A 12262-nucleotide genomic window follows, 5' to 3' on the forward strand; every position below is an offset into this window, starting at 1 on the left:
TTTTAAATTTTAATGCCTAATTATGTATCCATAAATAAACTCATATATTAAAATCCAAAAACCATAAAGTCTTGGTAACATAATATTTTTGTCATAACTCATAAGCTTTTTTTGATAAATATTGCAGAAATAAAATTAAAGTAATTACATAAGGAGTATACACATTCCACCATTATCAACAAAAATACAGTAATTAATTATTACACATAAATATGGCGTTTGGCGCTTAAATTCAGCATTCCAGAGCACATAGGTATGCGTGGCCAGCCGCACTAGGCGATTTATAAATCATAATAGACAATAGCATACGTTTTACGAAAACGGCCAAGGGCGCGAGGAGCGAATTTTCCGCCATAGCTTCAAATAGCTAAAATCCAAAGCTGTGAAGCAAGTCGAACTGTACTAAGTGGAAAAAATATTGTATTTTTATTTTTTATTATATAATTATTCATTATATTGCTAAAAAAAAATAATGTATTTTTATTTTTTATTATATAATTATTCATTATATTGCTAAAAAAAAATAATGTATTTTTAGGGCTCCGTACCTTAAAAGGAAGAACGGAACCCTTATAGCATCACTTTGTTGTCTGTCTGTCCGTCTGTCGTGTCTGTCAAGAAAACCTATAGGGTACCTACTTCCCAGTTCCCGTTGACCTAGAATCATGGCCAGGCAGGTAAGTCTTATTAACACAAGTAAAGGGAAAAATCCGTTCGGCTAGAACTTCGTCCTTTTATAACTAAACGATATCGTTAATTGCTATTTCGGCGGCGGATTCTAAGAATTAAGAACAAAGAAATGAATTTAAGAAAAAAATTACGTCGTTTGTACAGTAGGTAGTTAGACATCGATATAATAAATTGGACACATGCCAAGTAAAACCTAATGATTCTTCTTTCGATGTACTACATAGTATTAATTTTTTATACACAACTTTTAAATTGTGCTCAAATGAAAACTTCCACACGCGTTATCGCCAATTCTTCTCAAATGTTTAAGAGCATTCATACCCTTTAGAGCCATTTTTGAGCAATTTAGTACTACAGGTATTAGTATTTGAGTACAGTACATATTTTTTAACTTTTGTAAAAAAATGCGCATTCAGCCTTTATGTGTTTTAGTTATAACAAAAACATCCCGTGTATCTATTAAACGTGCTTTATGTTAGTATATGTTCTTAATGAACCACGTCAGCCGTAAGAAACTTGAGGAATGCGCATTTAGTTTTGATAATAATAAATAACACGTGTACCTGCCTAAAGCTTAGCAATATGAAATTATCCAGCACTTGCAATTATTATTGTCGCATCGGAAATTGCTAGCGCGTTATTTCGTTGCGTACCGAAAAGAGCCGTTTAATTTTTCAATAGTTCATGAACCAATTAATAAGCAAATGGAGAAAAGATATTTTAAAGACTAAATAGGTAGGTACTTTACTAAAATATCAGTTAATTGAGTGTGCACGCTCAAAATATTCTTTCTCTGTAAAGTTTCAATCATTGTTATCATATTGTATCTGTTACAGTCAAAACTTTTATATACCTACTTAGTACTTATACTTGGCTAAAATTTGGTAATCAAAACAAATGGCTAAAGACGTTAGTGCAAAAGTAGTTTTGACTGAAAAATATTGGTAATAATTAGGTTATAGTTTTGACTAAAAAGTATCAGTTAAAAGTGGTTTAAAATATATGTCTCCGGGTCCAAGCAGTCTTATCTGTCCTACCCTCTATTATTTTAAAAAAATGGGCTACGTGAGAATCGCTTTGTTGCTCCTTCATCACTCACTTTTTGTGCCGATTCGAAGCGCCCCACCGAGTGTTTTAACCGGGAATTAAAACTGAAACTGTGTTAAATGGACTTCGTGGTGGCACTATGTTGACAGATTATTTTCATCATTAACATTTGGTTCCGAGTATGCTCACATACATATAAGTCATTGCTCACAGCTGCTACCAGCGCCAAAACGGTGAAAATTGTACCATGTACTGGGGAAATTCAATAGTACAGTAGTTCAAAAACCGAGCAACCTCCTTCGTGCTTTCTTCAAACTACGTGACATTTGCGAAGTACCTATAGTGCCGTGGTGGCACTACCAAAAGCCACTAAACCAAATTAGTAGAGGTCAGTGATTAATAGCTACCTACCTCAATGAAATTGCGAGCTTTTGCGAATTGTCAATACAATGACGACCTAGCTAAGCAAATTATAAATCGCATTGCTGGCTATTATATTATGTAACTTTTATTGTCAGCTGGGTGTGAAATGTGAATAAGCTACATTTCAAACGCAGGCTCACTCAATATTTTATTAGTACTTAGTGGATAGGTTATTTATGTATCATATTATATTGATACGAGCGGCTAGCGACCCGCAATACAAAATGGCGGCGTACAGATGACATCACCGGCCGCGCATGCCGGCCCCCCTCCCCCCTCCCGCGGCGATAGCGCTCGTCGCCATTCACAAGTGAGGTCGGTACTCTACTCGGTAGTAATTACGCTGCACTCTACGCTACACGCGATACGCGCGACTCTCAGGCTGAGATCTATATACAGCGTAGGCACAGTTCACGACAGTTATGTATGAAACTTGCAACAAACCCTCGACGCTTCACTTACACTGGCAGGCGTCAAATGTAGCTAAGCTATGAAACGACTAGATATGTGACGTGACCGTCATGGCAGCGTGACAAAGAATTTTAACAGGGCTCTCTCCGTCACTCGTTTCATACAAACGTAGTTCCAATTTTATTTGAATATTAAGCAACCAAAGTCCATGAAATTTTGCAGACATATTCTTGAAACTAATATCTGTGTCTGTGGTGTTTAAGATTTTCCTAAAAATATGTAGTTTTAAAATTACAGGGGCTCAAAGATTTTTATGAAATTTTTTAAGACCGCATAACTTCGAAACCAAATATTTTTACAGAAATCTGGAAAACCACAGACATAGATATTAGTTTCTAGAATATGTCTGCAAAATTTCGTGGACTTTGGTTGCTTAATATTCAAATGAAATTGGAACTACGATTGTATGAAACGAGTGACGGAGATAGCCCTTTTAAGGGGACGCAGTACGCTCTACCGAAATTGCCGTTTGGTTTTTCGCAATTTGTAAACTAATACGACAAAGTAGGCTTATGGCATTTTGAATTGCGCCAATGGCAGTATCGTCCTCACAGGTTTATATAAAGATCTTTACTTGAAAGGGTCCATTTTAAAAAATTAGTTTTAGTATCGACTAATTTGTGAGTAACTCATGTAAAACTCATTATTTTGATTAATTTCTTAAACTGAACGTTTTAAGTAACGATTTGTAAATCTGTGAAGATGATACTGCCATTGTCGGAATTAGTATGCCTACTTTGTCGTATTAATTTACAAATTGCCAAAAACCAAATTATATTTGAATTTCGCGGGCATGCCCGTCTCATGCCCCTTAACCAGATTAATGCCAGATAGTATAACGCTATCTCGTTTTAACAATGTCTTATGTCCACAGACCATTAAATCTAGACTGAGCAAAGTCAAAGTGCGCTCTACAGATCTCAGCTAAAAGTCTGAGCAAAATACCTACGCTATAGATACCATCTCAATCCTCACCTCACACAACGCCATAGCCAAATCTATTCGCTGCTGTACCTACCAGCACAAATGGTGACATGTGATGCGTGCGTAACCGAGTGTACCAAAAACGAGTGTACCTACGCGTTCTTTGCCCTTATCGTTATCAGTTCGACTTTTATTAGTACTGCTTTATTATTATTACTCGTATACTATATAGGTATGAATAACAAACAATATAAGTAGTTCTACTACAACTGATTGCCATAGTCAACGATCTCAGTTCCTACGTTCCTACGCACTAAGATTGGCCATTGCAAACAAGATAAAGTTTAGGACCACGCGGTTGCTATGGATATCCATACCGTGGTTGTTGCCGGTGCAAAAAAAATTGATCAGAGAATTTTCAAAGTTATTTTAATTTCGAGGACATAAATAAACGAAAATTAAATTAATTTTAATATGCTTTATTTAATCAAATTTTGAAAACGAACCTATGGTTCCGTACCTCAAAAGGATAAACGGAATTTGTTGTCTGTCTGTCTGTACATAGGCACAGTCGTATTTTTTTCGACATTTTGCACGATAAATCAAAAACTATTATTCATAAAAATAAATAAAAAATGATAATCAACCCATTGCCGGCCTACTACTGAGCACGGGCCTCTTCTCAGAGTGAGAAGGGTTAGGCCATAGTCTGCCACGCTGGCCCAATGCGGATTGGCAGACTTCACACACCTTTGAGAACATGGAGAACTCTCCTCTCAGGCATGCAGGTTTCCTTACGATGTTTTCCTTCACCGTTAAAGCAAGTGATATTTAATTTTAAATATTTTAGAATATATTATAGGTAAAGCTTTTTCATGTAATACCTACCCCACTTGGTATATAAATCTTACTTTTAAAGTTGATACTAATTATTTGTTCATGAACACACTACCTACCTGCCTTTCATGATTCTAGGTCAACAGGAAGTACACTATAGGTTTCTAGACACGACAGATACAACGAAATGATCCTATAAGGCGGTAGTGTGTCTAGTCAATACTAAAAAGTGTGAGGGGGCATATTATATGAAAATATTGCAAGGAGGGGTGGTGTGCAAATGACCGATGTCCGTGACAGACTGGAGGGAGGAATCCTTGATTGTTGATTCAATGCAGTTCTACCCACTTGTTGACTGTGCCAGTATGCGTACAATAAATAGGGGTCAGTACTACTGACCCTTATTTATTTACCTGTAGGTAATAACACCAATAAGCACCGTTTATGCTGTAGGAAGGTAAGTACATTGATACGAGTAGGTACATCAATCAATTAATACATTTTATAGCCGAACTGTAAGGTTACTTTTAAAAGTTGATTTGAATTGTCAAAAAGAACATAAAATTATTAAATTATCTGATGAAGGTATTTAAATAAAATCTATATTTGGCTCATTCGATGTCATATAATCTGTTGCCAAGAGGCCAACAAGATTGAACTTGCTTATATACGGGTGTTTTGAAGGTTTTAGTTTAATCTCCATCTGAGATTCGGAACGATATCGCATATTTTCGGTATTTGGATTGTGAACTGGATAATTAGATGTTGTGACAGCAATCACGCTCTAATTAAGTTATCTATTTTGCCATTAGTTATTTTCGATTAAAACTCTCGGATAACCTCTACACATTGAACCTGTGTTTTTTGTGTAGGTTTTGGGAGGGGATTCCAATAAATGATACCTGCTTTTCTGCGTGACGCCAATAGTACCTACATGATAATATATAAAAGCAACGTTACTTAAAAGTTAGAACCCTAGAGGTTCCGGACCTGAAGGGTGCCAACGGGAGCCTATTACTAAGCCTCTGCTATCAGTCTGTATGTCTCTGTCATCGGGCTGTATCTCATGAGCTGTAACAGGCAGATAGTTGAAATTTTTAGTGTGTAGGTAGCATTTCTATTGCAGCTATAGCAACAAATAATATAAATTTCTCGAATGCGATATTCCCAAAATTTCTTCCGAATCGGACACTCACGGAAAGAAATCGGATGATGGAAGTCAGACTAGTAAATCTTACAAATAGTCCCATGACTAGGTAGGTACCTACTTCGGAACGTATGTTCACGGATTCGAATCGAATGCTGTGCGTAACCGCTCTTATACAATTGTGTCATTCTGTACCCGACTCATGGAGTGAATTTTACCCCACCAAATATATAAATGTAAAAAGGAACCAAGTTCTATATTAAGGAAGTGAGGGATTGTAAGCTTCGCCGATAAAAGCACTAATATCCAGATGGTGCCAAATTCTATAGAAAATCTCCATATTATTGCTGCAAGAATGTACAAGAAACTTTGATTGCTTTAAAATATTGTTTTATGTTACTGAGTTTAATATTTTGGCATATTTTAAATAGTCCATTAACCACATTTAACGTTTAACATTAATATAGTACAAACTTAAGAATACACTTGGCAAGTTTTCATATTTTTAGGGTTCCGTACCTCAAAAGGAAAACCGGAACCCTTATAGGATCACTCTGTTGTCTGTCTGTCTGTCCGTCTGTCGTGTCTGTCAAGGTAACCTATAGGGTACTTCCCGTTGACCTAGAATCATTAAATTTGGCAGGTAGGTAAATCTTGTAGCACTATTCAGACCTTAATAACTCCAGAACCATAATAGTTTTTTCATGAAATTAAGGATTCTAAGTATGTTAAGGCATCTTAATAGATGTGCGAAATTGTAAGTGTGTAAGTTTAGTAGTTTCGGAGTTATAGGGGGATCAAAAGTAGCTTAAAACAGTTGTAGCTTAAAATGGTAAAAAGTAATATACACAGTTTCAGTGCGGTCGCCGTTCTTGGTAGGAAATTTCTTGTTCGAACTTGGCTTCAACACACTGACATGTGTCTTGATCAGCTCGCGCCTGGCACTCGACGCGGTGACGCACGGTCACAGGCCAAGCCGGCGCCGCCATTTTGCTAAACGCACACCACGTGCTCCAAATATACAAGTACATTTCCATCAAGTTTTCTCCCTTCTACTTCTATGACCGACAAATATAATATTGCAAGCGAAACAAATATGAAAGATAAACAATGAGTGCAATATCACAAGCTCCGAGTTATCTTCAACAGCGTACACCTACCTGTTGTATTTTGACATCGTGTCCATATGATTGGCGCCAACAAGTCACTGACACCGGTATTGTAACAGTTACAGAAACTTTATATACAAAGCCAGTTCTTTTAAATAGGGCAAACTTCCCGAACTATGTGCGAAACTGAAACCGGAGTGAAAACGAAAGGGGTTGAAACAAAGCGGCGACGAGCAGTGCACCGCGATATCAGCGCGAGCGTTTCCGAAAGACTGAGTGGTGTGCGGTGCGGCGCAGGGACGCGGGCGCGGCATGCAATAAGGATGGGATGCACGATTCGATCCGATTCATTTCAGTATCGATACAACATGATAACAATACCCTTAAATGTTTCAAAATTGAATTCATAAATAGTATTTAATCGGAACGGAAAAGTGTCAAAAATAGATTATATAGTCTATTTTTTAATCCCGGAGACCAAAATGACGTTTCGTGTGTTGTCTGTTTTTTACGACTCTTTAGTAGTGATGTGATGCAATCGATGCTTGCTTACCTATAAAATATTTGTAGGAATTTTTGTCAAATGTGTATGAGACAACAAAATGTGTTGAGAATAATTCCAATTCAAATGATATGAGTATGGCTTGATTCTGAATTTATGGGTTTATTGAAAAATTCATTGGATAATTACTTCTTTAGGGTTCTGTACCGTAAGAGTAAAACGGAGCCCTATTAAGGTGAACGCACACTTATCCGAGCCGAACGCATCGAACGAGTCAATGAAACGAATTTTAGAATTCTGTATATGAAACCTCGCACACTTCCGATTCGGACGGTTCGACGCGACGAGATATTTTTATATTATATAGAAACGAAATTATTTTATTTTAATGGCCATCACTATTTTTAACATAACATAACAATAAATAATAGTGAAGCGAACTTCTTGCGCTATTACTCTCAGTATTTTAAGGGTACACTTCTAATGCGCTTCTCTATACAAACGTATTACGCCTATTATTCTATTATTTGTTGTTATTGATCTATAACTAAGCCATATATATCGATTTATCTCTCCATTCCCTAAAACAATAAATTTCATATATTAATACATTCAGAGGTGATTACGATCGTGATCATACGCAGGTGTCATTTTACAGTCGAGAACCAAGTTTACTTGGGAGCATGCTAGTATGCAGTGGCGTGCCTTGATTACCAAGATGGTGCATGCCCAGCTTGCGCTCCATGAGCTCATGACCCATCCACTAGGATTCCTAGGCACTAACTTTTCGGAATTACGAGTAAGTAGGTTAAAATTTATTTGCTTTTGGTTATTTGCTTAAAACAGGCATACTAGTAGTATGTCTGTTTTAAGCAAATCTATACAGTTGAAGAGCATACTCGCTATAAGCATGCATTTAAATGAGCATGTGTGTCAGTAGCTTTAGGATCAATCATTTAATTTAATTTCGCGATGGCATTCATTATTTTTTATGCGATTTTTTTATCGATCCAAGTATCGATAAAAAAACAAGTATCGTGCATCCCTAGCGCGGTACAATGGCCGTGCAGTGCAAAACGGCTGCACACCCGCCGCCCCCGCGCAACCCCGCCGACGCAGCTAATTTCAAGGACAAACTACAATTCGCTGACATTCCGCAGATAGTACTCAGTCTCAATAATACCTAATTATTATTATCTTACTACTAGGTGGGTTTCAACAATTTGTCTATGAATGTTGTCCTTCAGAGAAAAATGCAGCAAGCAAGGAAGGACATCCATACTAATATGTATTATAAATGCGAAACTGTGTCTGTCTGTCTAACTGTCTGTCCGTCTGTCTGTCTGAACCGAATTTAATGAAATTTTGTACAGACTTAGGATATATTCCGAGGAAGGATATAAGCTACTTTTATCCCGAAAAAACAAACAAATCCCGCGGGATTCCTAAAGACTCATCCACTTGACCGATTTATGTACCGAGGTAGCTTGCGTCCCTGTAATTGACATAGGCAACTTTTTATCCCGGAAAATCAAGCATTTCCCACGGGATCTTTAAAAACTTAAATCCACGCGGACGAAGTCGCGGGCATCCTCTAGTTCTCTATATTTTATTATGTAATTGTTTCTTTCATAAAGCGATAACTAAATTTAACCGTTTCGTATATAATTAATTTATCGAGTATTTATAGGTATCGACATAGTATTTTTAAATTTAATTCCTACTTTCGGCACGGGTCGTCCACCCTTTATAGCATAAAGGTAAATAACAAAAAAAAGTAGGTAGGTACCTACCTACAAACGCAGATTGGTATGAGTGAGAAGTGAGAACCTATAGGCTGATTTTAGTCTCACGATCACCGTCAGCGCTCATAGCTCAGCGCGTAGTTCGTCAGCGCTGAGACTCAGCGTGGCTCGTTTCAGTAATTTTGTGAAATTATAACTTTTTTTGGATTTTAGTAGTTTAGGACTTTTACTTTAGTGAATATATATCTTTTGACATTTTAGTAGTTCAGGACTTTTACTTTAGTGAATATATATCTTTTTTTGTAAAATTGAACAAGTAACTTTTAATGTAATGAGCGTAAAAGATTACGCGAAACCCAAAATTCAATAATAAGTCTTTAGTATTTTAGACAATAAGAAAACTATCAATAAATTGCAAAATATTGTCTTCCAATTTAATAAAACAGAATTTTCTACAGTGTAGCATAAATAAGTTTTAAGTAAATGCAGGGATTAAGAAAATGTAAGGGGTCAAAAATGGCTCAGAGGGTATGAATCCTCTTAAGTTATTAATTAGGCATCAGAATATATTAAATGCATTTGCAATTTGCATGTTTGCATATTCAAACTGATTACATTAATGTAATAATATTATATTATACTTAATATTAATGTCCTGAAAAAAAGCGTAAATTCTAACAATAAACAGTATTTTGTGCATATTTCGGCCATTTTTTGTTGTCCATTCTTGTATAAATATTTTAACATTTTGATAGTGCATACTGCATATTATTATATTCCTTATATCCCCTATCACTAACCCTGCCATAGTGTTAACAGGCTAAAGGCAAAGTAGGTAAGCATAAGTATCGATTCTAAACCCTCTCCCTCCTTCATTTAATCTCTACATAGTATTTAAACAAACTCTGTAAGCTTTAAAGATTTTTAAACTGAAACGGATTTTAACCCAATTTTCATCAATTGATGATATCATCTATTGATGAAAATTGATAATAATAATGATAATAGATGATTCAAGACGAACGTTTGTATTATGTAGGTATAGTTTATCGAAATATGACAGTAACAATTTTGTTCAAGATAATTTATAAATATTTTTTATATACATATCAAAAATCACTAGTGCCGAAATTCGAGATATGTAGGTATGTTCACCCAGTGTCTTGAAGCGACTATGGCCAAGATGTCCGAAGAAATTAAGCCCGCTGAGAGCTTTCATCGAAAATATTGTCATAATCTTTTGAAATATAACAAAATAACCATAATGACTCCACCTTAGCACAGTTCACGACTAAGGGCCGGCGCACATAATATGGCGGAGAGCATGCCCGCGAAGTTTTCTAATTGCGTGACACATTACGCGAATTTCTACCAGAGAATGCGCGAGCAGTCAGTCAGTCAGCTTTTCTTTTTATATCGCCCATTAAGGATCAAACCACAAAGTTCCCTCACTCTATTTCACTCTGATCTTAGTATCTACATTGCACACGTACGAAGCCGGGGCCGAGCGCCAGTTAATAATAATAATTTAATTAAATGGAATCAACTCAAGCCGTAGAGTCCCAATACATATTAAAAGGTCCCAAGTCCACACATATATATTATAGGTCCCTATGCATAATATATAGGCCCAAGTCTACGGAAACAGCCCTAACGCATCTTATAATAACCTAGTCAGCATTTCCGATCCTATATACTTATTACTTACCTAGTTGAAAATAAACAATAGCGCCTGAGGTAAGCAAAATGAACAGTACCACCTGTTAGTGCATTTCGGTACATAAAAGCGCAGGTGCTCTACCAATCAACATAATGGTGGCCATGTGAAATTCTAAACCATGCAGTTGTTGGATACTATGACAAATAATATGATTAATAATGGAACTTAAATATTAGGTATTCTACTGACTGATACCTATGTGCTGATATTATGTAGGTATGGAAACGTTTAAAAAGGCCAGTCAAGTGCGAGTCGGACTCGCAAACGAAGGGTTCCGTACCATCGTACCTACAAGAAATAACGCCTTTCTTGCGATGCAATCACAAATTCACGGTTTTCGGATTTTTCCTATTATTAAAAATTATTCAATTACCATACTGTGCTACAGTGAGCTACGGGATTATAGGTTTTTATTCAATTCGAATATCTTTTTTGCACATTAATAATATCATCATACTCGCCACACGGACGATCTTGAGCCAGTGTTTCATAGTTAAGATTCACGCGAGGAACATCAAATGCGAATCATGTCTTTGCGGTGGGAGTACTTAATCTCGAATAATATTAATTGTTCTTCAAAAAATTCATTTTAGAGAAAGATGATAATCTCCATTTGAAGGAAAGGGTTTGAAAGATTGACCGATAAGGAATGAATTATAAGGGGAAGTTTAAGAGTAGCACCAGTGGTAGAAAAAATGAGGAGAAATGAGGAGGCTGGCATGGTATGGGCATGTAATGCGGAGGGAAGAGAGTCATAACACTAGAAGAATGTTAAATATGCATGTGGATGGAAAAAAGAGAAGAGGACGACCAAAGAAAAGGTGGATGGATTGCGTGAAAGAGGATATGCATATAAAAAGGGTAGATGATAAGTTGATGGATGACAGAAGAGAGTGGGAGAGGAAGACATTTTGTGCCCACCTCACGTAGCATGGGATAAGGGCTGGAAGAAGAAAGAGTTTGAAAGACTGACCGACTTTGCAGCCAAGTCAGTCCATTCTACTACAGCAGCAACATCAAAAGGAAATGAGAGAGCTTTCCATTCCTGCAAAGTCTTGGAATCCCACAGCAAAGGAGAAAGTCGGAAAATGGGCTATTTTGCTTCACTCGCACTTCTGAGCCAAGTATGCATAGAAAAAATCTTCTTTTAAATTATAATTTCACATATATTTATAAGCCATGTAAAGGTTTTAAGGGTTTCGAAACAAGCGAACCGCCACATTCGGCTGTGGAAACGTCACTGCCACTGCCACTCGGCCAATTATACCTATTATGAACTCCCTTTTAAAAGGGAAAAAGAAATGGATGGAATCTTGATAATAGTAGGAAATAAATGAATGAAAACAGAAACAAATCTAACATTTTACATTACTAACATACATACATACTATTAGTGGAATGTTATTTTATAAAACCTTACTCAGTGCGCGAGTCAGACTCGCGCACCGAGGGTTCCTTACTCGGGTAATTTTTCCGACATTTTGCACGATAAATCAAAAACTATTACGCATACAAATAAATAAAAATCCGTTTTAGAACATACACGTCTTAGCCCTTTCATATAATACCCCACTTGGTATAGTTATCTTACCTTGAGAACACATTTTAATTACTTTTTTAATGATATATATTTAGTATCTTTTTCTC

The 12262-nt window shown here is 36.5% G+C and overlaps 1 protein-coding gene across 6 annotated transcripts in view; it reads right to left on the reverse strand.

The window, feature by feature from the left end:
• Positions 1-12262, reverse strand: part of LOC123880401 (insulin-like growth factor 2 mRNA-binding protein 1) — an 81899-nt gene that overhangs the window by 11385 nt on the left and 58252 nt on the right. For 2 of the 6 annotated variants that reach the window (XM_045928514.1, XM_045928512.1), the window contains exon 1: positions 6700-6919. The exons of the other annotated variants lie outside the window; for them this stretch is intronic. In XM_045928514.1, coding sequence (XP_045784470.1) covers positions 6700-6725 — 26 coding nt within the window. In that variant the 5' untranslated portion in view covers positions 6726-6919. Of the gene's footprint in view, positions 1-6699; positions 6920-12262 lie in introns of those variants that run through there. 6 annotated transcript variants of the gene reach the window in all.

This window comes from Maniola jurtina, chromosome Z (assembly GCF_905333055.1).
Source record: "Maniola jurtina chromosome Z, ilManJurt1.1, whole genome shotgun sequence".
Classification (NCBI taxonomy): domain Eukaryota; kingdom Metazoa; phylum Arthropoda; class Insecta; order Lepidoptera; family Nymphalidae; genus Maniola; species Maniola jurtina.